A 24,650-nucleotide genomic window follows, 5' to 3' on the forward strand; every position below is an offset into this window, starting at 1 on the left:
CAGCGGTGGCTGTGACCCTGCTGTCCCCTCCCGCCTCTGTGAGCGGCTCTGGGGCACCCAGCTCCTCCTGGCACCCAGTACAGAGCAGGGCAGCATGCACCCCACTGAGCCCTTCCTGGAAAGACGACACAGCGCAGCCGACTGTACATGAGGGCTTTACTGGGGGCTCAATACGAGACAACCCTGCTGCAGTGTAAAGCCACACCCCCCTGGGGGCAGCTCTCCTACCTCTGGGACTCAGCACATCTACCCTCAGCACCTGGGGCTTTCTGCTGAGGGTTTCATCCTGTCCCAGGCAGGTAGGATACTGCTGCCCAGCGCCGGGAGTCAGCTGTTCCTCGGGGCACAGCAAAGGAGCACAAAGAACGCTGCTCCTCCCGATGCTGGGCTGCAGGGGAGGGAGGGCAACAATGTCCAGGAAGCCCCTGCTCAAAGCTGGAGCTGCTCAGGGCATCCTCAAGGCAAAGGCTACACAGCACCAAGCAACAGCGGCGGCACCTTCGCCACCCTGCGGCACCAGCCCCAGCTGCCCTCGTCCCCGCGTGCTGGGGACTGGCTGCAGGACCCTCCCCCGAGTGCGGCACCCCTCACTAGAGGTCTGGGTGTTCTCCCTCGTCACGTTCGGGTGGGGTCTTGCCATCAGCGGTAGAAGCTTGGTGGGGCAGCAGCCTGGGCAGAGGCCTGGCAGGGGCAAACTGGAACTCCTCAGGCACGGGGGCATCAGGTGTCTCCTTGCGGTAGAAGCCCAGCTCCTGCACCAGCTGGTTGATCTCCTCCCGGGTCATGTCACTCAGGGGAATTCTCTGCATGCAGACAGGGATTGCAGCCTGGTGCCTGTGGGACACCAACCACCCCAGACCCTGCTGCAGCAGCGGGTGCTGTGCTGCCCGCTCACCTCCAGCTCCTCGTATCGGTGGCTGAGCAGCACAAGCTCGGGGTCAGCACCGGGCAGGTGCTTCATCTCCAGGTTATGGCTGGGCAGTGTGTTAAGGAGCGGACAGTACTGGGCAGGCCCGTGCAGCCCCCCTTCTATCCCACCCTCCGTCACATCCCATTCCCTCCCATCCCATCCCATCCCGTCCCCCATCTCATCCTCCATTGCATCCAATCCCACCCCGTCCTGTCCCCCATCTCATCCTCCACTGCATCCGATCCCATCCCATCCCATCCCCTCCTGTCCCCCATCTCGTCCTCCATTGCATGTGATCCCATCCTGTCCCATCCCATCTCATCCTCCATTGCATCCTTTCCTGCCCTGTCCCATCCTGTCCCCCACCCCTCATCCAATCCCATCCCTCATCCCATCCTATCCCTCATCCTGTACCATTCTCCACCCCACCACTCAGCCCATCCCATCCTCCAGCCCATCCCCTCCCATCCCTCACCCTGTCCTCCACTGCATCCTGTCCTGTACTAGACCCCATCACGCCCAGTCCTGTCCTGTCGCATCCCATCCCATCCTCTATTCCTGTCCCATCGCATCCTGTCCCATCCTGCCCACATCCCATCCTGTCCTCCATCCCCTCCTGCCCCTGTCACGTCCCATCCCGTCCCATCCCATCCTGCCCACATCCCATCCTGCCCTCCATCCAATCCTGCCCCTGTCATGTCCCGTCCGGCCCCATCCCATCCTGCCCACATCCCGTCCTGCCCTCCATCCAATCCTGCCCCTGTCCTGTCCCGTCCCGTCCCGCCCCCCATCCCATCCCATCCCCTCCCGCCCCCATCCCATCCCATCCCATCCCATCCTCCATCCCCTACCACCCCTGTCCCATCCCGTCCACACCCCATCCCGTCCTCTCCTCCATCCCCTCTCGCCCCTCTCCTGTCCCATTTCGTCCCATCCCATCCCAACCCGTCCCATCCTGCCCACATCCCATGCTGCCCTGTCCTCCATCCTATCCCGCCCCCATCCCATCCTGTCCCGTCCTCTGTCCCAACCCGCCCCTGTCGCGTCCCGTCCGGTCCCATCCCGTCCCATCCTGCCCACATCCCATCCTGTCCTCCACCCCCTCCTGCCCCTGTCACGTCCCATCCCATCCCACCCACATCCCGTCCTGCCCTCCATCCAATCCTGCCCCTGTCTTGTCCCGTCCTGCCCTCCATCCCGTCCCATCCCCTCCCGCCCCCTCTCCTGTCCCATCTCGTCCCATCCCATCCCGTCCCGTCCCATCCCATCCCATCCCGTCCCATCCTGCCCTGTCCTCCATCCTATCCCGCCCCCATCCCATCCCGTCCCGTCTTCTGTCCCATCCCGCCCCCGTCACATCCCGTCCGGTCCCATCCCGTCCCGTCCCATCCTGCCCACATCCCATCCTGTCCTTCACCCCCTCCTGCCCCTGTCACGTCCCATCCCATCCTGCCCACATCCCGTCCTGCCCTCCATCCAATCCTGCCCCTGTCTTGTCCCGTCCCGTCCTGCCCTCCATCCCGTCCTGCCCTCCATCCCATCCCATCCCCTCCCGCCCCCATCCCATCCCATCCTCCATCCCCTACCACCCCTGTCCCGTCCCGTCCACACTCCATCCCGTCCTCTCCTCCATCCCCTCTCGCCCCTCTCCTGTCCCATCTCGTCCCATCCCGTCCCGTCCCATTCCATCCCGTCCCATGCTGCCCTGTCCTCCATCCTATCCCGCCCCCATCCCATCCCGTCCCGTCCTCTGTCCCATCCCGCCCCCATCTTGTCCTGTCCGGTCCCATCCCGTCCCGTCCCATCCTGCCCACATCCCATCCTGTCCTCCATCCCCTCCTGCCCCTGTCACGTCCCATCCCATCCCATCCTGCCCACATCCCGTCCTGCCCTCCATCCCATCCTGCCCCCGTCCCGTCCACATCCCCTCCTGTCCCTGTCCTGTCCCATCTCGTCCCATCCCATCCCGTCCCATCCCATCCTGCCCACATCCCGTCCTGCCCTCCATCCCATCCTGCCCCTGTCCTGTCCCGTCCCATCCTGCCCTCCATCCTGTCCCATCCTCCCTCCCCGCCCCCATCCCATCCCGTCCCGTCCTCTGTCCCATCCCGCCCCCGTCTTGTCCCGTCCGGTCCCATCCCGTCCCGTCCCATCCCGCCCATATCCCATCCTGTCCTCCATCCCCTCCTGCCCCTGTCACGTCCCATCCCATCCCATCCTGCCCACATCCCGTCCTGCCCTCCATCCCATCCTGCCCCCATCCCGTCCCGTCCCGTCCTCCATCCCATCCCGTCCCCTCCCGCCCCCGTCCTGTCCCGCCCACATCCCATCCCGTCCTCTCCTCCATCCCCTCCCGTCCCTGTCCTGTCCCATCTCGTCCCATCCCGTCCCGTCCCGTCCCATCCCCTCCCACCCCCATCCCGTCCCGTCCCGTCCCATCCTGCCCACATCCCGTCCTGCCCTCCATCCCATCTTGCCCCTGTCCTGTCCCGTCCCATCCTGCCCTCCATCCTGTCCCATCCTCCCTCCCCGACCACATCCCATCCCGTCCTCTCCTCCATCCCCTCCCGCCCCTGTCCTGTCCCATGTCGTCCCATCCCGTCCCGTCCCGTCCCATCCCTTCCCACCCCGTCCCGTCCCATCCTGCCCACATCCCGTCCTGCCCTCCATCCCATCCTGCCCCTGTCCCGTCCCGTCCCGCCCTCCATCCCGTCCCATCCCATCCCATCCCCTCCCACCCCCGTCCCGTCCCACCCACATCCCATCCCGTCCTCTCCTCCATCCCGCCCCTGTCCCATCCCGTCCCGTCCCATGCCATACCCCGTCCCTCGCCGCCCACCCCGGCAGGGCCCTGCGCCCGGGACGCCGCCGCCCCGAGCGCCGCCCGCCGAGCAGAGCTGCCGCGCCCGCCCGGCGGGTACTAGAGGGGGATGTCCTGGGTGACGAAGGCCTTCACCTGCGGGCACAGCGGGCGGCCCGGCCCGGCTCAGCGGCGGGGCGGCCCCGGCCCCCGCCCGGCCCCGGCCCCGGCCCCGCGCGGCAGCACCTACCTCCCTCAGGCGGTTCAGCCGTCACCCGCCGCAGGTCTGCGGGAGCAGGCAGCCCGTCACCCCCGGCAGCGCCCCGCCCGCCGCCGCCGCCGCCGCGCCCCCCGCCCGCCCCGCGCTCACCTCCACCTTGCCCCGGGCCAGGTCCCGCAGCTCGGCCCCGCGGAGCGGGGGGGGTCCCGGGCCGCCCCCCGCCGCCAGCGCCGCCACCAGCAGCGCCAGCGCCAGCGCCCGCAGCATCCCGCCGCCACGTCACGCCCCGCCCCGGCGGGCACGCGCGCGGCGAGCAGCCGCAGCACCAGCGCGAAGGGGCGGTGCACGCGCAGCGCAAAAGCGCACCGCGCATGCGCAGGGCCAGCACACCCGCGCCCCCTCCGCGCGCACGCGGGCCCTGCCAGCGCGCGCCCGCCCTGCCCGCGCGCGCCGCCACCGCGCGCGCCGCGAGCGCCCGCACAGCGCAAACGCCCCGTGGAGACATCGCAAGCGCCCCGTGCACGCGCCCGCGCACAGACGGATCCTGCACACCCACGCCCCGCGCGCACCCACGCCCCCCGTGCCCCCACGCCCCGCGCGCCCCCACGCCCCGCGCGCACCCACACCCCCACGCGCCCCCACGCCCCGCGCGCACCCATGCCCCACACGCACCCACGCGTACCCACGCCACACCTCCACCGCACACCCCCCCTCCGCGCGCACACACACCGCGAATGCATGTACCGCACACGCGCCACCCCACACACGAGTACCCACGCCAACACAGCCGCACCGCAAACATGCCCAGGCACGCTGCGAACACGCATCCGTACGCTCCCGGGCACACCACACACCGCAAACACATGCCTGTCACAAACTGTGAATGCACACACAGCCGGCAACCCCCCCCCCATGCTGCAAACACAGCGCCCCGCCACGCACACGGACAGCGACATGCGGGACAGGGTGTGTGCATGCACAGCTGTCGTGTGAGCACACAGCGCATGCAGCTGCACGCGCACACAGCTGTGCACACTCATGCACTCTCCTGCACATACAGCTGCACGCACGTGTGCACAGAGCTCTACACACATACAGGATCACACAATCACACAATCACTAAGGTTGGAAAAGACCTGTAAGATCATCAAGTCCAACCATCAACTAACCCCCCCCATGCCCACTAAACCATGTCCCACAGTGCCACGTCCACACGTTCCTTGAACACCTCCAGTGAGGGTGACTCCACCACCTCCCTGGGCAGCCTCTGCCAGTGCTTCACCGCTCTCTCAGGAAAGACATTTTTCCTAATATCCAGCCTGAACCTCCCCTGGCGCAACTTGAGGCTATTTCCTCTTGTCCTGTCACTCATCACTTGGGAGAAGAGACCAACACCCACCTCACCACAACCCCCTCTCAGGCAGTTGCAGAGAGCGATGAGGTCTCCCCTCAGCCTCCTCTTCTCCAGGCTAAACAAGCCCAGCTCCCTCAGCCGCTCCTCATCAGACTTGTGCTCCAGACCCCTCACCAGCTCCGTCGCCCTTCTCTGGACACGCTCCAGCACCTCAATGTCCTTCTTGGAGTGAGGGGTCCAACACTGAACACAGCATTCGAGGTGCAGCCTCACCAGTGCCTAATACAGGGGCACACAGCTCTATGGAATCCACACACCGGTGCAGAGATGCTACTGCACACACACGCACACAGGTGCAGACAGGCAGGCAGAGCTGCGCACAGCTTCCCCTACAAACAGCCGCTCACAGCGTGCCTATGCCCAGACACATCAGCGTGCGCAGCAGCGCCCAGAAACACACATACACCAGCGTGTGCGGTCACACATGTGCACGCACAGAAAGCTCTACACATACACCCAGCTGCGTGCGCACACCCGTACTGCACACCCCAACTGCACGCACGCGCAACAGAATGCGCACGTGGCCACGTGTGCACAAAATGGCGTGCGCCCCTGGACGCACACACACAAACCACACGCGCAGCTGCACACAAACACCTGCACACATGCACATCCCCCTGGTCACAGCATGGAATCATTTAGGTTGGAAAAGACCTTTAAGATCGTTAAGTCCAACCGTAACCCATCGCAGGGTCTCAGCCCGACTGAGGTTGGTGGCAGCTCTGGGGTCCATCCGGTCCGGGCCCCGGTTCACGCAGGGGCACCCGAGCCTGCTGCCCAGGACTGCGTCCAGCCGGGTGTTAAGTATCTCCAAGGATGGAGACGCCACAACTTCCCTGGGCAACCCACGCCAGAGCTCAGCCACCGCACAGGGAAAAAGTGTTTCCTGAGGTGCAGAGGGATCCTCCTGCGTTCCGGTTTGTGCCCGTGGTCTCCGGTCCTGCCACTGGGCACCACTGGGAAGAGCCAGGCTCTGTCCTCTCTGCGCCCTCCCTGCAGATATTTATGTAGATTGATGAGATCCCCCTGAGCTTCCTCTGCTCCAGGCTGGACAGTCCCAGCTCTCGTAGCATCTCCGCATGCGAAAGATGCTCCAGGTCACCGTCTTTGTGGCCCTCCATTGGACTCCCTCCAGTACGTCCATGTCTATTGGACCTGCTCTTGGGAGCCCAGCACCGGACACAGCCCTCCAGAGGTGACCTCACCGGTGGCTCTCAGCATCCCTTGACCTGCTGACAATGCTCTTGATGCAGCCCAGGGCACCATTCATCTTCTTTGCCCTACAACACACTGAACTCATGGTCAACACGGTGTCCACCAGGACCCTCAGAGCCCTTTCTGCGGAGCTGCTTTCCAGCCAGGTGGCCCCCAGCACGTCCTGGTGCATGGGGTTGCTCCTCCCCAGGGGCAGGACTTTGCACTTCCCCTGGTTGAACTTCTTAAGATTCCTGCCAGCCCATTTCTCCAGCCTGTCTGGGTCCCTCTGAATGGACGCACGACCCCTCCCGGTTTATCAGCCACCCCTCCCAGTTTGGTGTCCTCAGCAAACTTGCTGAGGGTGCACTCTGTCCCATCATCCAGGTCAGTAATGAAGATGTTAAACAGGACTGGACCCAGTATCGACCCCTGGGCCACACCGCTAGTCACTGGCCTGCAGCTAGACCTTGTGCCGCTGATCACCACCCTGTGGGTCCAGCCATTCAGCCGGTGTCTCCACCTCGACGTCTGCTCGCCCAGCCCGAGCACCAACAGCTTCTCTAGGAGGATCTGAGGGGAGACAGTGTCAACGGCCTTCCTGGAGTCCAGGCAGACAGCGTCCACCACTCTCCGCTCATCCGCCAGGCCGGTCACTTCACCGCAGAAGGACGTCGGTTGACTTTCCGGCTGTCCATGCTCCTGGCAGCGGCTCCCAGGACCAGCTGCTCCACCACCTTCCCACGGATGGAGACGAGGCTGACCGGCCTCCAGTTCCCTGGGTCCTCCTTCATGTCCTTCCTGAAGACGGGAGTGACATCTGCTCTCCTCCACTCCTCTCCCGGTTGCCACCGTCAATCACGGGTTATGGAGAGTGGCCTCGCCACGACAGGGGCTCAGCGCTCGCCGGTCCATCCCGTCAGGGCCCAGGGACGTGGTCCTCTTCCACCAAGATCCTCCGCCACGTTGTGCTCCAGTCTTCCGGGGCCCTGAGGGCCGCTCACGCCGGTGCAGGAGAAGTCCGGGGCCTCCGCCCGCCCCTCGCCCTATGTCACCAGGTCCCCCGTCTCCCTCAGTAGCCGCGCACGACCGGCTGCACGCGCGAGCTCGGACCCACGGCTACCAAGTTGCCCGCGCAGCGCACGGGCGTACACCGGCGCCCGACGATGCCACGGGTGGCGGCAGTGCGCGCGCGGGGGTGGGGGGGGGTGGGGGCGCGCGTGCGCGAGGGCAGGTCTGCCCACGCAAGGGAAGACGTGCGCGCGCGGGGACGGCCGCGAGCCGGGGGCTGCTGGGGGCGCGCGCGCTCCGCTCCTCGCGCCGGCGGGGGGGGGGAGAGGTGGGGGGGGGGGGCAGAAGAGGAGGCGGAGCGCAGGCCGTCACGTGAGCGGGGCGGCGACAGGTGCGCGCGGGGCGGGGCGGTGGCGGCCTCGCTCCTGCCGTTCCTGCGCCTTTAAGGCGCTGCGCAGGTGACGGGGAGCGCCGGTGTCGCGGGGCGCGCGGCGCCGCCGGGCGGGGCCCCAAGGTGAGCGCGGGCGGGGCTGGGGCGGGCCCGGGGACGCTCGCTCGGGTCTCCCGCCGATGGAGCCGGCCCGGCGTGGCAGCGCGGACCAGGGCTCGGCCGCCGCTTTGGGGCCCCGGCCCGGCCCCCCGCGGGGCCCCGCGCCCGCCGCCTCCCCCGCGCGGCCGGCGCCCTTCGGCCCCGGGGGCTCGGCCCGGCCCCACCCCGACGGTGGGGCCCCGGCGGCGCCTTTGCTCGGAGGCGGCCCGGGCGCCCGCAGGAGCTCCCGGCCGGACGCCGCCTGCGACCCCTTCCCCTACGGCTGCCCGCGGCCCGGGGGGGCGCAGCGCGGCGGCCCCGAGGAGCGGGCCCCGGGCCGGGCCGCTCAGCCCCTGCCGCTGGAGGTCGGCCGGGCCCAGCCTGAGGGGGCCGGCGGGCCTCACGCCTTCCCGCTGCCGGCCCTCCTGCCCCCCAGCCCGGGCGCCCCCCCGGCCCGCCCCACCCCGCCGTCCCCGGCGGCACCCGGCCCGGCGGCGGCCCGGCCCGCCTTCCCCGAGCTCGGTCCCCTGGAGCATGCCGCCCCCGGGAAGCCGCCGCCCGCCGAGCGGAGGGAGATGCTCCCCAAGGCGGAGTCCAGCGACCACATCTCGGCCTGGGCGGCCTCCTCGCCCAGGGCCACCGGCCTGCCCAAAGCCGTCTCCAGCGAGTTCATCGCCGGCGGGCGGGTGGGCCTGTCCAAGCCTGCGGCTCTCCCCAAACCGGAGCCGGACGAGCTCTCACTCTTCGGGAGGTCCCTTGGCCTGCCAAGCTCCAGCGACTCCTGTGACACGCTCCTCGGCTGCTCGGGAAGGGTCCCGGAGGACAGCTCGTTCCGGTGAGCGGGTGTTGGTGCAGGGGGGAGCGGTGCTGGGCCAAAGCTGCCCTTGCTGTGAAGCAGCGAGCAAAGCCTCTTGTGGGCTGGAGTTGCCCCTTTCTTTCTGTTGTGGATGGTGTTCAGCTGGAGGAGATTTGGGGTGAGGGGCTATGGGCAAGCAAGGTTCACGGGGGGGGGAGGATGCCCAGTGCCGCTGTCCGCACAGGCAGCGTTCAGGGGAGCGGGTGCTGCGCGGGGCGGCATGTCAGAGGCACGGGCTGTGGAACGGGTGCCATCTGCCCCCGCTGTCCCTGGGCTCTGGAAATGATGTGGCACTACCCTCCCTCACTGTTGAAATGTGCCCCCTGTGACTGAGGCTAGTCCTAGTGCTGCCAAAACAGCCCGCGGGCCGCTGGCGCATGCTGCGTAACAGCATTAATGTGTTGTGACTGATGGTGGCTTTGCACTGGTGAAGGACACTGCTGCGGGGCTTGCAGCGCTGCTGTCAGATGCGATGCCCCGACCTTTGGGGCTGGCCGTGCTCTGGGGCAGGCTCTGGGGGCTGAGATCTGGGTCTTTTTCCCCAGGAGCCTAAGGGATGTGTGATGCCTGGAGAAGGGAGGGGAAGTGGTTTTCCAGGGACACCCTGTCTCACAAGCTGCCTGCTGTGCCAGCCTGCCTGTGTCAGTTGGCCGTGATGAAAACGAGGGCTCTTTGTGCTGGTTTCTAGAATTTCACCGGGGCTTGGGTTACAGTGGGACTTGCCACGCACTGAGGTGCAGACCCTGGGGGAATTTAGAAGCAAGGACCCATCTCACTCCAATGGGAGTTAAGGAGATGGTGTATGTGCCCTGGCTAAGCTTCAGCTGTGGCCGCTTCTGTTGCAGGCAGAGAGCTTTCTTGGTAAAGCTGGGGGCTGAACAGGGGGGCAGGGAACACCTCTGAGCCCCGGTGTTAGCCTGTTCTTCCTTTGTCCCCCCAAGCATCACAGTGGTCACCTGGAACGTAGGCACAGCCATGCCCCCAACTGATGTGACATCCCTGCTGCACCTCAACACGGGCGAGACAAATGACGCGGACATGATCGCCATTGGGTAAGAGGGTGAGGTGCAGGGCCCCCTCCCCTGCCCCACCATGTCCCTTTTTGGGGGATCTCCATAGCCCTGGGGGGCGGGGAATGGAAGAGCTGCAGCCCCAGCCTCCCCCGGGGCATGGTGAGCAGGGAGGGGTGTGCATTGCAAGCAGTAAAATATCAGCAGAGGTGATGGAGAATCAGCTCCTAGTAAAATGGGAGTGCTAAGAGGAACTGAAACCCTTGAATCCTGAGTAGCCTTGAACCCTCGAAGAGCCTGTAGCTGGTTACGCTGTGCAGAGCCAGGCCTTGGCGAGCGCTGCTCTTGCTATGAGCCCTGGCAGTCCTGGGGTCAGGTCTGTAGAGGCATTTAATTCGCCTGCCAGAGTCCTCTGGGAGCATTTTCCTCATCTCAGCTTTTGCCCATGGTATGCAGGCCTCAAGGGCACAAATCTGCTGTTCTCTCACAGCTGGATTGGCTCTGTGCCTCTGGCAACACTTAACTGCTGGCAAGGCAGCACCGCCTCGGTGTGGTAAGGCTTTATTGGTGTGGCTGGTGAGGCAAGCTCTGCCAAAGTCAAAGGGAAAACCGGTCCCTCGAGGTGTGTGTATTTCTGCTAAGACCAGGGACATGCTGCCTTCGCACAGGAAGCGAGAAGCAGCCTCTGCCCATGGGCGTGAGGTGGAAGAGCTGGATCTGCCTCTGGGAGGCTCCCAGGGACTCCCCCAGCCCTCCTCGCCCCAGGGAGGGAGCGGTGTAAGGCTGAGGCCAGTCCCCTGGTCCCCTCAGCCTTGTGGACCAGTGGGATGGGGCTGTGTGGGGCTGTGGAGGTAGACCCGAGCCTGGGTGGATGGGGTGGGGAGTGTAGCTGGCAGCAAGGGATTTGCTGGGACTGTGTCCTGGCTGGGGCAGGGTGTCCTGCTGCTCCCCCGCTCCCGGGTGTCTCTCCTTGGCTGTGTCCTTCCTCTGACCCGTGTCTTTGTGCCCTGAGCACTTGATATTTTTGGGCAAGCCATTTCCTGATTCTGCCGTTCTCTGTGGACATTCTCCTTCCCTCTCTTCACTAATTGCTGAGCTGGGAGGAGCACTATTAACCGTATGTTTGCTGCTGCTCTGAGCTTGGTGGCTAGGATGCATCTGGACACCCTGTGCTGAAGTACCAGTGAGACTTGGCTCCTCTGTAGAGACCAGTGCAACTGAAATGTCCCATAAGCCCCTCTTGCACCTAGAGATAGGCTTTAGGCTGCTGCCCATCCCTGTGCAGCTGAACTCCTGTTTAAAAAAGGGCCAAGGCCTTGTGGGTTCAGAGCCACTTGTGCCTTCTGCTAGCACATGCTCCAGCATCGCTGGAGCAAGGGTATGGGTGGTTTGTGCTCTAAACCCGGGGTCCTCCCTTGAACTGCCCTTCCTGCCCTGGCCCCACTCCCCAGCACTGTGCTTTGGCACCTCTCCTAAGGAGCTCTCGCTAGCTGGGACACGGACACCTTCCTGGTGTGGCTGAGGGACCTGTCCCTTTCCTCCCAGGCTGCAAGAGGTGAACTCTAAGATAAACAAGCGCCTGAAGGACGCCCTCTTCACAGATCAGTGGAGCGAGCTCTTCATGGATGTGCTGAGCCCCTTCCACTTTGTCCTGGTAAGGAGGTCCCAAAGGACTGGGCAGCTGGTGTTCCCTCTTTGCCTGCCAGGCAGGTGGACCACGGGGAGGGAGAGTTGGACTGCAGGGACAGAGGGAGGAGGCGCAGTGGGAGAGCCGTCTGGAGGGACAGCCTGCAGCCATCGGAGCAGTGTGTGGGGGCTGACCTGAGGGCTAGTGGTGCATCTTGCTGTTGTGCTGTCCAGCTTGCGCCACCCTGCTCCCTTTCCTGCGCCTTAGGCTTCCCCTGCAGTGCTTTGGGGATATTTCTTGTTGCCTGCTGCATTGCACCAGGGCAAGGAGGTGAAGGTGGGAACAAGCCTGCGCTTCTGGCAGTAGCCTGCGGGTCCCAGGGCAGGTTCAGCTCCCCAGGGCACTTGCCTCAGAGTGTACCTGAGCCTTAGCATCGCCAGGCTTATCTCAGTATTCAGGAGGGTGTGCGTAGATCTCTGAACTAAATGTGCTGTAAGTCATCTGCAAGATGGGGGGCATGCAGAGGATGAGGGTGCTGCCCCTATGTCCTGGAGGTGGAGGAAGCTCTCCCTGCCCCTACGGGCTCTGCTCTGGCTACCATCCTGCTTCAGCCCCTGCTCCCATTCCAGGTCAGCACAGTGCGGATGCAAGGTGTGATCCTACTGGTATTTGCCAAGTACTACCACCTCCCCTTCCTGCAGGACATCCAGACGGACTGCACGAGGACGGGGCTGGGAGGCTACTGGGTGAGTGTGGCCCTGGGGGAGGTGGCGAGGGGCTGGCTTCCCAAGGAGTCATGGGATCCTCTCGGTGCAGGGCAACAAGGGTGGGGTGAGCGTTCGTCTCTCCATCTTCGGCCACATGGTCTGCTTCCTGAACTGCCACCTGCCAGCGCACCTGGAGAAGGCAGAGCAGCGCAAGGAGGACTTTGCTACCATATTGCACATGCAGCAGTTCGAGGGGCGTGCAGCCAGCGGCATCCTGGACCATGAGTGCGTACCCTACCACTTTGCTCCCCAATCTGGGCCAGGGCTCTAGTGCCAGCCCCTGTCCTTGACCACCTCCAGGTAGGGTCTGGGGTCTGTCCCCTGAATCCCAACGCAGCTTGGAGATGGGGACTTGCCTGCAGAGCTGCAAAAATTGTCCTGTGGCCCAGTGGGGACCCAGCATGGTGGGGTAGGTGTTAAGAGGGGTCCTTGGTCTCCCCTGGGGCACATTCAGGCCTGGTACAGCTCCTGCTATACGGGTGCTGTTGGGGTTTGGGACTGGTGAGGTGGAGGGCCTGCCTCTGCCCCAGTGTCTTGGCTGTGCTGTCTGACTCCAGTAGGTGCCTCACAGTGGAAATTTCCACTCTCAATTTTTGCCCAGGGAAGTCAGGCCCGTTTGGTTAATGGTGCTTGGTCCTACCTGAGGAATCCTGGCAGGGCTGGCAGCCGGCCAAGATGTTGGCTGAGTGCTGACCTGCACTGGTGCTCCTGAGAGCGCCTGTGGTGCAGGCTGAGGACATTTTCCCCCTGCTGTGCTGCCCGGCTCCAGTAGCCTCGGCCCTTCCAGCCCGTCGCCCTCCCTCTTACCCACAGCCTCGTGTTTTGGTTTGGGGACCTCAATTTCCGCATCGAGAGCCTTGACATCCGCTTTGTGAAGTACGCCATCGATAGCAACATCCTGAGCCAGCTCTGGGAGAAGGACCAGGTGAGAGGGATGGGCATGCTGCTGAGCCTTGGCTGGGCCCCGAGTGGCATTCGGCTCTTGCCAAAACTGTCCATGCAGCTGTGGGACAGGGCATGTCCCCTTGCTACCCGTGGAGCACAAAGGGCACTGGCTCTCCTGGCTCTGTGGGGAAGCGGCAGCATAGTCCCAGGATGGCTTTTATGGGAGCTGGGCACATGCTTCCTTTATCCGTGTGCTAGGAAGAGCTGGGGGCATTGGGTCTATGGACTTGCTGCTTGCATGGCATGGACAAACCCAAAGAGCTGTGTGGGGCTGGCAGCAATGGGGCAGGGATGACTCTGTGCTGGGGGTGGAGAGGTCTCAGGGGCCTGCAGAGGGGTCTGGCCCTGGGGGCTGGCGTGCTCCCTGACTTGCTCTCTTTCCCACAGCTGAACATTGCCAAGACAACCTGGCCTGTCCTCAGCGGCTTTCAGGAGGGACCCCTGAACTTCCCACCCACCTTCAAGTTCGACGTGGGCACCAACAAGTACGACAGCAGGTAGGAGAGCAGAGCTCAAGCATATGCTGGGCCTGGGAGCGGGTGGCATGGCTGTGGGATGCAGGAGCAGTGGGGCTCAGAGCCAGGGCAGGTGCTGGTGGGGCAGGGGCTGATGCCGATGTGGATGGACGGGGGGGGAGCCATGCTGGGGTGGGTACGGGCTGGACTGGGGACGGCAGGCTGGGACACAACTGTTGTGCTGGTGCCAGCGCAGGTCTGTCCCTGCAGCCGCGCTGAGCTGTGTGCCAAGATGAGCCGCATCCCCTGCCCGCGCGTGCCGTAGTGCCAGGGGGAGGCAGTTTGGGGTGGAGCCCACTGCCCCCTGCCAGGCGAGAGATGCCCCTCTGTGCCCTGCAGTGCCAAGAAGCGAAAACCTGCCTGGACTGACCGCATCCTCTGGAAGATCAAATCTCCCAATGTTGGGCTTGGTGCAGGCGGGCGCCGGCCCAGCCGGGGTGTCCTGTCAGTGAGCCAACTCTGCTACTGCAGCCACATGGAGTACACGGTCAGTGACCACAAGCCAGTAGCTGCCATCTTTGCAGTGCAGGTGAGCACTGACCAGGGCCACTGGGCACACAGGTGAGAGCTACAGGGGTGAGATGCCCAGCGAGCGTGTGCAGCGTATGATGGGGTGTGCGGGGCTTTTCTTATTTTTGTTTGGCAATAGCAACTGTCTTGCTACTGTAGCTGGGGGCTGCTGTTGGTGTATGCATGAGGGGCCCAGCCCTAGACGGGGACCCTGGGCAGCAGGGGCAGCTCTCTCTTGGCTTGCCTTTGCTCACCATGGCTCTGACAGTTTGCTTCCAAGGCAGACAAGCCCCCGGTTGAGATTTACGTGGCTGACGAATGGAGCAGGCCTGAGCAAGCAGTTGTCAGGTACAGGATGGCTGCTGGCTTCCACCGGAGCTCCTGGGACTGGATAGGACTCTACCGGGTAGGGGCTTGGGGGCTGCTGGGACTGGAGGGAGTGGGGAACACTGCATAGCACTGTGGGGCCCCTTCTGAGCTGCCCCCCACCAGCAGACACAGGTGCATGGCATGGACCTGTGCTTCCCCTGGGAGGCCCTGGCAGTTAGCAGCAGGATCTGGCCCTGCTTCAGGAGGCTCAGATCCAGCAGTTCCCTCTTCCTCCTGCTCTGTGGGCCCCCCAGGGTCCAAAGCCCATCATTCCTGGGGGGCAGGGGGCCAGAGCACTGCTGGGTGGATGCAAGGCAGCTCTTGGTGCCCTTGTGCAAGGAGAGGAGAGCTAAGGCTGGGTGTGGGTGATGGTGCTGAGCAGGGCTGATGTTCCCCCACACACCTGTGTTCTCCCATGTACTCTCACACAGGTGGGCTTTCGGCACCCTAAAGACTATGTGTCCTATGTCTGGGCCAGGAGTGATGATGGCGAGCGCTGCCTAGAGAAGCAACTGTGTGCGCAGGTGAGCTGGGGCCAGCCCTGCTGTCTTGCTGGGCACGTGTGCCCCAGTGTGGGGGGACAATGGCCCCCTTGTGCCCCTGATAGGGCAGAAGTGCACCTCCTTATTGCTTTGTGCTGAGCCTTGGGCAGGCCCACAGTGCTGGCATCAGGGATTTCTGTTCTTAGCTGGGACTGGAGGAGGGAGGGGACACCCCGTGTTCCCAGCCCTGGTGCACATCAGCTGTCTCTGGGCTGCAGGTGATGTTCTCAGAGGAGGCGCTGCCCAAGGGGAAGGGCGAGTACATCCTTGGATACTACAGCAACACCTCCAGCAGCATCGCTGGCGTGACTGAGCCCTTCCAGGTCAGCATGGCCAAGGGGCGAGGGTGAGGGGCTGAGGGAGGGGGGGATGTGTGTAGGGGTGCTTGGCTGGAGGAGGCCAGCCCCCTGTGAGAATCAGCCAGCAGTGCTGATGCAGGGGTGCAGATCTCCCTGCCCAGGTCGGAGGAGGGCAGCAGCCCCACAGACAGCTCAGGCAGCAGCTCAGAAGAGGAGGATGACAGCACGCTTGTCCTGCTGGCCCCCAAGTCCCGGAGCCCCAGCCCGGGCAAGATGAAACGGCACCGGAGCCGAAGCCCCAGCCTGGCCAAGTTTCAGGGCCTCATCCTGCGGCCGTCGAGCCGGGACAGGGGTACGAGCCGCAGCCCTTCACCCCAGAGCCGCCGAGGCCTCCCCGGGGACATCCCCACCATCCACCTGCCCCAGGAGGAGCCGGGGCGCCGTGGAGCCAAAACCAAGGAGCCAGGGCGGGCAGCTGACAGCCACGAGGGCAGCTCCTTCTACCAGACTGTGCGGGAGCAGGGTGGCCCCCGGCGTGTCTCTGCTGACAACCCCCTGGCCAGGGCTGACCCCAGGAACCTGGGCCTGCTGCCTGCGCTCCGTCTGGAGATGATTGACCAGGCCATGGGCCGGTGGAGGGAAAGCGTAGACCAGGGCTACCCTTGCCGGAGGATGAGCCCCACCAGCCCCCCAGGCTGCAGCACCTCCCCAAAGGAGGGGAGCAGCCCCCAGGAGCTGGACAGCCATAGCTGTGCCATGGGCCGCTGATGCAGTGGCCCCCTCCCCGTAGTACGCTTGCTGTGTGCTTTCCTCTGCCACTTTCCTACTGAGCCGCCCCACTCCCTTATTTATTGCAGTGACTCCTCACCCCTGTTGTGTGCCTGGCAGGTAGGGGCCTCCCCTCTGTTCCCCCCCAGCCTGGGCTGCTGCCCTGGCCCAGGTAGAGCTGGGAGGTGGCACAGGGGAGAGGGCAAGGCTGGGCTAGCGTGATGTGGGGGAGCCCCTTGTGAAATTCAAAGTGTAAGACCCTTCAGTCCTATGGGAGGAGTGCTGGCCTTGCAGCTCGGGTGGGACAGGAGGCCAGGGCAGGGCTCTGGCAGCAATGGTAATGGGCATAGGATGGCGAGGCCCACCCTAAGGTACCCCTGAGATCAACGCTTGCTCCTTCCCTACCGCTACCACCGTGCCTCGGCCTTGGACATAGTGCAAGCGACAAAATAAACCATCCTACCCACCTCAGCTGCACTGTGCTTACTGTGGGGAAGGGGGTGGGCAGGATCAGCCCCAGCACCACACGCCATGCTCAGGCCACCCTTTATTTATCTTTGGCTGCACACAGGGGCTGACCCATCTCGAGGGCAGAGCCCTGGGCCTGCCCCTGGCTGCTGCCCCCCACCTCGCTCCAGGGCTAGGAGCCACCAGACCCCAGCCCTCCCTGGGCCCTGCCCACCCCCACCAGCCCCCACAGCTGGGGAAGGAGGGCAGGATCACACCACACTGCTCAGGCCCCCCAGCTGAAGGGGCACAAATCCAGGGGTGTGGGGCCCTGCCATCCCCCTGCCTGGGGGATCCAATGCCCAGCACATCCCCCTTACACCAGGGAGGAAGATGGTGTGTTTCCCCTTTCCCAAGCCCTCCTATTCCTTTCCCCTTGCTTTAATGCTTATAGAGGGCAGCCACAGCCACCACCCCTGCTGCCACAGCTCCTTGAGAAGCTTCTCAGTCCCTCTGCCTGCTCCAGCTGTGGCCCCCCAGCTCCATGCAGTCATGCCAGCAGCCATGCTCAGTGCCATCCTTTGTCTCAAGGACCAGAAATCAAGCAGCTCCACTCTGTGGCTGCTGCACAGCGCATCTTCCTTCCCCACACAAGGCAGCGCTGCTCAGCCATCATCGGGGCACCGCATGGTGCCGAGCACCCAGCTTCTGCTCCAAGGCCAGCCGCAGGCATTGCTCATAGAGGGTGCCACTACTGTCTTGTGTCTTCCAGTCTGGCCGCTCAGCCTTGGAGGTCACATGCAGAGGACCCCAGCGCCTCAGGGTCTTTTTGAGATGCTGTGCAGGTACTAGCACAGCCCGGGTTGCTGTGATACAGCTGCCAGAGAAGCAAAGCTGTGAGCGCCAGTGTAATGCTGCAGCACCGACATCCGTTGCTTTCCACCCCAGCCCTGCTCGGAGCACAGCAGAGCAGGGGATAATGCTTGCAATGCCAGCTTCATGCCAAGCTTGCAGGACAGCACCCAGCCATGCCAGGGCGTCCCTCCTGCCCGTGCAGGGTAAGAAGCACCACATGCCCTTGACCCTCCACACTTACTTCTGCTGTGGCCCCTCGCCCAGGCTGCAGTCAGCGGGCGACTCCAGAACGAAGCAGTCCATGGCAATGCGGTCGGCCAGGACAGCCATCTCCACAGCCCTGAGGTCCCTCGCCCTGCGCAGGAACCGTGCCAGCCTGCGGGCACAGGCGGGCAGCGGTCAGCAGCTGCTGGCCAGGACAGGCATCCCGCTGGGTCCCACCTCGACTGACCCCAAGCTATCTGCATACAGTGCCCTGGGACAGTGGGAAAAGCCCTGCCTTTTCCTCCTGGACACGTACCTGCGAGTGCAGTTGCAGTGGAAGAGCGTCCGGGTGTCCACATTGTGCAGCTGGTACTTCACCTCATGGGGTGCAATCTGGTGCTTGCACTTACCCAAGTGCTTGTAGCACCTGCACACCCTGCCTGGGTCTGAGGACAGAGGGGTGGTGAGAGGCACTGCCAGCACAGGACCCCAACAGACTGAGACCTCAGGACGCCCCAGCTGTGGTGCACATGCTGCCCCCATTGCCGACTCACCCTGCTGCCTGCACCCCTCCACAGCAGGCACAGGGGTGGCTCTGCACCGCTCTGCAGCCGGGCTGGATCTGACGCCACCGTCCTCAGGGCAGGCTGTGCAGGCAGGGTGTGCTGAGCCCCTGGCCCCTTGCTGTGCTCCTCCCGCCGCTCGCCTTCCTCCAGCAAAGTCCTGTTCCAACACGGTCATTGCTGTTGGGGGGCCGGGCTCCAGCCCCCACTGTGCTGCTGGGTGCCTGGTTGTGGGCTCAGCCTTGTCCCTGGCGGACACAGGGGACAAGGTACCTGGGCCCCATGGCTGCTGGGCTGTCGCAGGTCTCCGTGCCTGGCGGAGCCTGGGGTTTTGCCCCAGTCCCTGTCGGAGCCGCCTGCGCCCTGCTCTAGAGGACTTCCTTCCCTTGACCGGGGGCTGCACAGCAGGGTTGCCCGTCTCCGCTGCGGGCAGGCCGTAGGGGTACTGACTCTGCTGCACCATCCTGGCCAGGGGTACTACACCGTAACGCTTGCACCTGGGGACAGCAGGTGCCATCAGGCCGGGCACACCAGCCCTGCGACTGCCAAGCTGTGCCCCCCCCCCGCAGCCGGTGGGGCAGCCAGGCAGGGCATGCAGCAGCAGCAGACGACGCACCCAGCCGCAGCGGGCACCCCCCGGGGCACTCACCCTCCCCACCAGTGCCACTGGACGCACTCCTCGCTCTCCTCCAGCACGAAGCACGGCACCTCCAGCAGGTTGAAGAAGGTGACGCCGATGATGTCCGAGATGGTGTCGTTGAGGGCCAGCAGGCACTGCCGGAACCTGCGGGGCAGGCGGGGACGGTGAGCGGCCCGTTGCTGCGGCCCCCCCCCGCCCGGCCCGGCCCCCCCGCGCACCTGGCATCGCAGTCGCAGTGGGAGACGGTGTGCAGGCGGTAGTTGCGGATGCCGTAGTTGAACTGCAGCGCCGTGATCTGCACCGAGCACTGATCGTGCTCCCGGCAGCACCGGTCGGGGCCGCGGAAGAGACCTGCGGGCAGCACCGGTGAGCACGGCCCCGCCGGGGGGATGGGGCCTGCCCGCCCGCCCTGCTCGTACCCAGCTCGGTGGCGTTCCCCGCCGAGTCACCGGCTCCGCACCACAGCGTGCCCGGCAGCGTCCAGCCCCGCCGGCGGCGGCGGCGCCCTCCCGGCGGCGCGGGGTCGACGCAGGCGGCGCGGCGCCGCCAGAGCGCGGCCAGGTCCCGCCGCAGCGCGGCACCGGGGGCGGCGGGCGGGCGGCGGGCGCAGGCGGCGCGGAAGGCGCGGGCCAGGCGCGGGTCGCGGCGGGCCCAGCAGGCGCGGAGCCGGCCCCGCCCGGCCCAGGCGCTCTCCACCAGCGCGGACGGGCCGGTGCCACCGCCGCCGCCGCCCAGGAAGGCCACGTAGCGCGCACCGCCCGCCCCCGCCGCCCGCCGCGCGCACACGGCGCCGCCGGGCCAGGCGCGCGCGCACGCGCACACCGCCGCGCAGGCCAACACCGCGCGCACCCACATCCCGCGGCGCCGCGCGCCCGCCCCCGCCTTCCGCGCCCCTCTTTAAGCCCGCGCCCGGCGGCGGACCCAGCGCTGATTGGGCCGCGCCGCGCCGGCCCCGCCCCGCCCCGGGGAAGGCGCGCAGGGGCGGCGCCGGCGCCCCCCGCCCGGGCACCCACCGTCCTGGGCATCCCCCCCCCAACCCGGGCACCCCTTGCCTGTTCACCCCTCGTCGCGGGCACCCCGTCCCCTGCACCCTAGGCCACCCCCGGGACGGGCACCCCCCGCCAGGTGCAGCTGCGGGGGGGGGGGGGCAGCCGGGCAGCCCCGGCCCCGTGCCCGTGCGGACCCGCCGGGTCCAGGACTGTGTCTGGTCGGGGGTTGAGTGTCTCCAGGGACGGAGACCCTGCAGCCCCCCCGGGCACCCTGTGCTGGTGCTTGGCCTGCACGGTCCAAAGGTGTTTCCCGATGTTACGTTCAAAGGGAACCTCCTGTGCTCCAGTTGGTGCCTGCTGCGCCTTGGCCCCTCACTGGGACCCCTGGGAAGAGCCAGGCTCTGTCCTCTTCGCACCCTCCCTGCGGGGATTTCTATACATTAATAGGCTCCCCCTAAACTTCCTCTGCTCCACGTTGAGCAGACCCAGCTCTCGCGGCCTCTCCTCATGGGACAGATGCTCCAGTCCCTTCACCGCCATCATGGCCCTTCGCTAGTCTTGCCCCAGCAAGTCCATGCCTCGTCCGGGTGAGGCGAGACTGGAGAGGACACAGTGACATGGCCCCCCCGGTGCTCCCCTCCCCTGCTCTGCTGGCAGCGCTCTGCCCGGTGCAGCCGGGGCCGCTGGTGGCCTCTGCCGTGAGGACACATCCCTGGCTCCCACTCAGCCGGTGCCCAGCGGGATCTCAAGGTCTGTCCCTGCAGAGCCGCTTTCCAGCTGGTGGCCCAGCCTGTGCTGGTACATTTCCCACCTGGGAACGGGGATCTCTCCTCCCTGGAAATACCCCGACCGGGAACGTGGCTGCGCTGCGGGGCAGTGCTCAGCCCCCCACCCCACATTAGGGCCCCGGTGCCCCTGGGGAACGTTGCTCAGGGTGGCTGGTGGGTCCGAGAACCCCCATCCTGCTGCATCGCTGCTGCGTCCCAGAGGGATGCTGGCTCTGCCCCAGAGAAGTGGCCCACCGGGGTCCCACTTCACCTCTCTCCGCCAAGGGGGAGCCGGGAAGGGGCTGGAAAGGGAAGGAAGGAAGCAGAAAGAGCCACCATGATTCCTCTGGTGCAGCTCGTGCTTCCAGAGCTGGCCCGGGGTTTATTTACTTGCCCAGGATGATGCTCTGCCCTGCTGGGGTTCTGCATACCGGGGGGTCGGGGGGGACAGTTTGCAGGGCCCCGTGCGCCCGGGAGTGCTGCAGGGCAGCCAGGGGCTGGCAGACAGGGTTGGGCAGCAGAGCCTTATCTCACCTTATCAGGATTTCCCTAACAGCGTGGACAGAGGCCAACGCCACAGACAGTGCAGAGTCCACTCTGCAGCTGTGATACGGCTGCCGTGCGCCACCCGTGACATCGCCTGAGGTGTCGCAAAGGTCTCTCAGCTGCTGTGTCACCTGGCGGGGCCACCTCTAGGCTCGCGTGGCCACTGTCCCGTGGAAGGAGGCCGTGTTCACCAAGCAGGATGGGGGCTGGCATGACAGCGCTGGGGAAGGGCCCTGCTAGGGGATACCCCAGCGCCGGGGGAACCAGCCTTCAGCCACGCCTTTGGGAACCACAGAGCCCTCCTGCTGCAGGCTCTGCCACACTGTACTGCGCTCCTGTCCCCTGCACCCCCAGTGCACCCAGGGCCACCCCATGCCTGGGCTGTGCCCTGCACCCCCAGGGCACCCAGGGCCACCCCATGCCTGGGCTGTGCCCTGTACCCCCAGTGCACCCGGGGCCGCCCCATGCCTGGGCTGTGCCCTGCACCCCCAGGGCACCCAGGGCTGCCCCATGTCTGGGCTGTGCTCTGCACCCCCAGGGCACCCAGGGCCACCCCATGTCCGGGCTGTGCTCTGCACCCCCAGGGCACCCGGGGCCGCCCCGTGCCAGTGCTGTGCCCTGCACCCCCAGTGCACCCAGGGCAGCCCGATGTCCAGGCTGTCCCCTGCACCCCCAGTGCACCCGGGGCCGCCCCATGCCCGGGCTGTGCCCTGCACCCCCAGTGCACCCAGGGCCGCCCCATGTCCAGGGTGTGCTCGCAGACCCGCGGGGGCCCCACAGGGAGAGCCCCATGCCGGCAGCGCAGCGCAGCCTTGGCTGCCAAGTGTGTGAGCGTGTCAGGGACTCAGGACCCAGTTTGGGTTTGTCTGGAAGATAACATGGGGTAAGGAGAGATGCCTGGTGCTCCGGCCTTCACCCCCCAAGCAACCAGCGTGGGGGACATGGCTGGCCCCACACCGCAGAGCACCCCACTGTCTAACCAGGTGACTGCTGCCTTGCTGCCGGCTGCTGGGGGGAGGCTGGGGTCTAGCCGGCCAGGGTGCGAGACTGAGCCCTGGGCTCCCTACCCCGATGGGCAGCGCCACACAGCCCTGCGCCCGGCTCCGCTGACGTGGCTCAAGGTCGCAGGCAAGGCCGGCGCGGGGCTGAGACGCCAAGGGCTCGCTCTGCCTGTGCTGCCCATACTGCTGGAGCGCTCAGGACACTGCTGAGCCTGGAGTGGGGGAGTGCAGGGCTCTGGCAGAGCTGCCAGCAGCCGCGGTCCCCTGTGGTGAGGGTGGCCAGAGGGTCCCGGGCTGGGTTGGTAGGAGTGCTGGTGAAGCGATTCTCTCCCGCTGCTCTACACACCGCGTCCCATTTGGGGCTCCCCAGTGCAAGACAGACATCGCATCCTGGAGCAAGGCCAGTGGAGGCTACTGAGCTGGTCGGGGCTGGAGCTCGGCTTCCTTGGGCTGGAGGAGGAGAGGATTAGCAGAACCTTATCTGCCCTGAACTTCAGGTCACAGCAGGGCTCATTGCTTCTCCCTCTGCACCCCCAGGCCAGCACAGGCATCGGGATGATGTCTCCTATGGGGACATCCCGCAGGCAGGGGCTGGGTGTCCAGACTGTGCAGGTGACTGCCGGACCTGGAGCCTCATCCATGTACCTGAGCTGACACATCCCCGGCTGCCCCCACGTCCAGCCTTGCCCTTCGCCCCAGCCAGTCGGCAGCGCTGGCTCGCCACAGGCAGGCAGGCGTGCGAGCGTGTGTACCGTGTGTGCTGCCAGCCGTGTCCTGCTTGTGTCCCCATGGGAGAGGCAGCAGTGGATGGGGGGCACGGCTCTCCCCTCTCTGGAGAAGGGGCTGTCACCCTGCCCGGGGCAGAGCCAGAGGAGCCTGAGCTTTTTGCAGTGCAAGCAGAGAGGGGAGCTGGCTCCGCAGAGCCCCGGGCAACCCTAGCCTGGTCCTGCATGTAAACACAGAGTGGCTCAAGGACCACCCTGGGACACTGCTCTTCATGTGGGGCATCCACAGCGGTATTGCATAAGGAATTGCTGCAGTACTGGATATGAGCCCTTCTGCTTTCCACTGCTCTAAGCTGGGACTTACAACTTTATGGAGATAAAAAAAAGAAGAAAGGATGAACACGTGTCCATCCTGTTCAATAGGACATCCAGGGCATCCATGGCTCTGGACATGGAAGGCAGAGCAGAGAAACAACTTCTTCATGCGAGCAAATCTCTTGCAAAGGTTGGAAGCCAAAACGAGTTGGAGCGAGCAGTTATTTCACACCTGAGCTGAGGTTATAAATTCAGCCAGCTTGCAGACCCAGGGGAGGCTCTTGAGGGCTGCTGTGGACTCTGCTGTGCACCCACAAGTCCCTCCACCCCTGCCAGGATGTGGTGGGTTGGCATTCCCCGGCCAGCAGCCGACACAGCCTCCACCTGGGTGCTACCACATCCATCACCCACCTCTGCCTAGAAGAGCCTGGGTGGAGCCATGGCTCTGTATCACATCTTTGTCCCACCTAGGTCCCCTCCTTCGACACCAAGACCCCACACCAGGGCCACTCTGTCGCGCTTCTGCGGGCACCCTTAGCACACAGCAGCCAGGAGTGACCCCAGCGCCTCCGCCCCAGTCCAGTGGATCAGGGTGGCTGGGCTGACAGGAGCAGAGCTCAGTCTTTCCATCAGCTGGTGGCACTGGGATGTGGCGGGGGTCAGGCTTTTCTGCTGTTTTCCTGTCATCTGTCTGCTCCCTGGCTGCCACCTGGGACCAGAGGCTGGGGTGGCGGGCTCGACTCACCCATGCCCTGCAGCCCTGGCTCTAGGGAAGAGCACTGTTTCAGGCTGGGGTTCACAGAATCACAGAATCACTAAGGTTGGAAAAGACCTGTAAGATCATCAAGTCCAACCATCAGCCCAACCCCCCCATGCCCACTAAACCATGTCCCGCAGTGCCACATCCACCCGTTCCTTGAACACCTCCAGTGATGGCGACTCCACCACCTCCCTGGGCAGCCTCTGCCAGTGCTTCACCACTCTCTCAGGAAAGACATTTTTCCTAATATCCAGCCTGAACCTCCTCTGGCACAACCTGAGGCCATTTCCTCTTGTCCTGTCGCTTGTCACTTGGGAGAAGAGACCAACACCCCCCTCCCCACAACCCCCTCTCAGGGAGTTGTAGAGAGCGATGAGGTCTCCCCTCAGCCTCCTCTTCTCCAGACTGAACAACCCCAGCTCCCTCAGCCGCTCCTCACAAGACTTGTGCTCCAGACCCCTCACCAGCTCCGTCGCCCTTCTCTGGACATGCTCCAGCACCTCAATGTCCTTCTTGTAATGAGGGGCCCAAAACCGAACACAGCATTCGAGG

The 24,650-nt window shown here is 65.2% G+C and overlaps 3 protein-coding genes across 3 annotated transcripts; 1 reads left to right on the top strand and 2 right to left on the bottom strand.

Moving 5' to 3' along the window:
- Positions 1-142: 142 nt before the first annotated feature.
- Positions 143-4,197, bottom strand: SELENOM (selenoprotein M). Its single transcript, XM_059827882.1, has 5 exons — positions 4,081-4,197; positions 3,961-3,996; positions 3,832-3,866; positions 896-974; positions 143-803 (listed from the first exon to the last, which is right to left on the bottom strand). Exons 1-5 carry the CDS (start codon positions 4,195-4,197, stop codon positions 591-593), a joined length of 480 nt encoding a protein of 159 aa, XP_059683865.1. The 3' UTR covers positions 143-590.
- A 3,922-nt stretch (positions 4,198-8,119) lies between these two features.
- On the top strand, positions 8,120-16,286 carry INPP5J (inositol polyphosphate-5-phosphatase J). The gene is made up of 12 exons (XM_059827633.1): positions 8,120-8,913; positions 9,876-9,986; positions 11,490-11,598; positions 12,201-12,317; positions 12,388-12,563; positions 13,152-13,263; positions 13,671-13,780; positions 14,138-14,327; positions 14,577-14,714; positions 15,109-15,201; positions 15,438-15,542; positions 15,666-16,286. The coding sequence occupies exons 1-12, from the start codon at positions 8,120-8,122 to the stop codon at positions 16,284-16,286; spliced, it is 2,676 nt and encodes an 891-aa protein (XP_059683616.1).
- A 1,119-nt stretch (positions 16,287-17,405) lies between these two features.
- Positions 17,406-19,850, bottom strand: PLA2G3 (phospholipase A2 group III). The gene is made up of 7 exons (XM_059827883.1): positions 19,415-19,850; positions 19,214-19,346; positions 19,005-19,139; positions 18,347-18,852; positions 18,109-18,238; positions 17,830-17,964; positions 17,406-17,610 (listed from the first exon to the last, which is right to left on the bottom strand). Exons 1-7 carry the CDS (start codon positions 19,848-19,850, stop codon positions 17,406-17,408), a joined length of 1,680 nt encoding a protein of 559 aa, XP_059683866.1.
- Positions 19,851-24,650: the final 4,800 nt, after the last annotated feature.

The sequence above is a fragment of the Gavia stellata genome, chromosome 21 (assembly GCF_030936135.1).
Source record: "Gavia stellata isolate bGavSte3 chromosome 21, bGavSte3.hap2, whole genome shotgun sequence".
Classification (NCBI taxonomy): domain Eukaryota; kingdom Metazoa; phylum Chordata; class Aves; order Gaviiformes; family Gaviidae; genus Gavia; species Gavia stellata.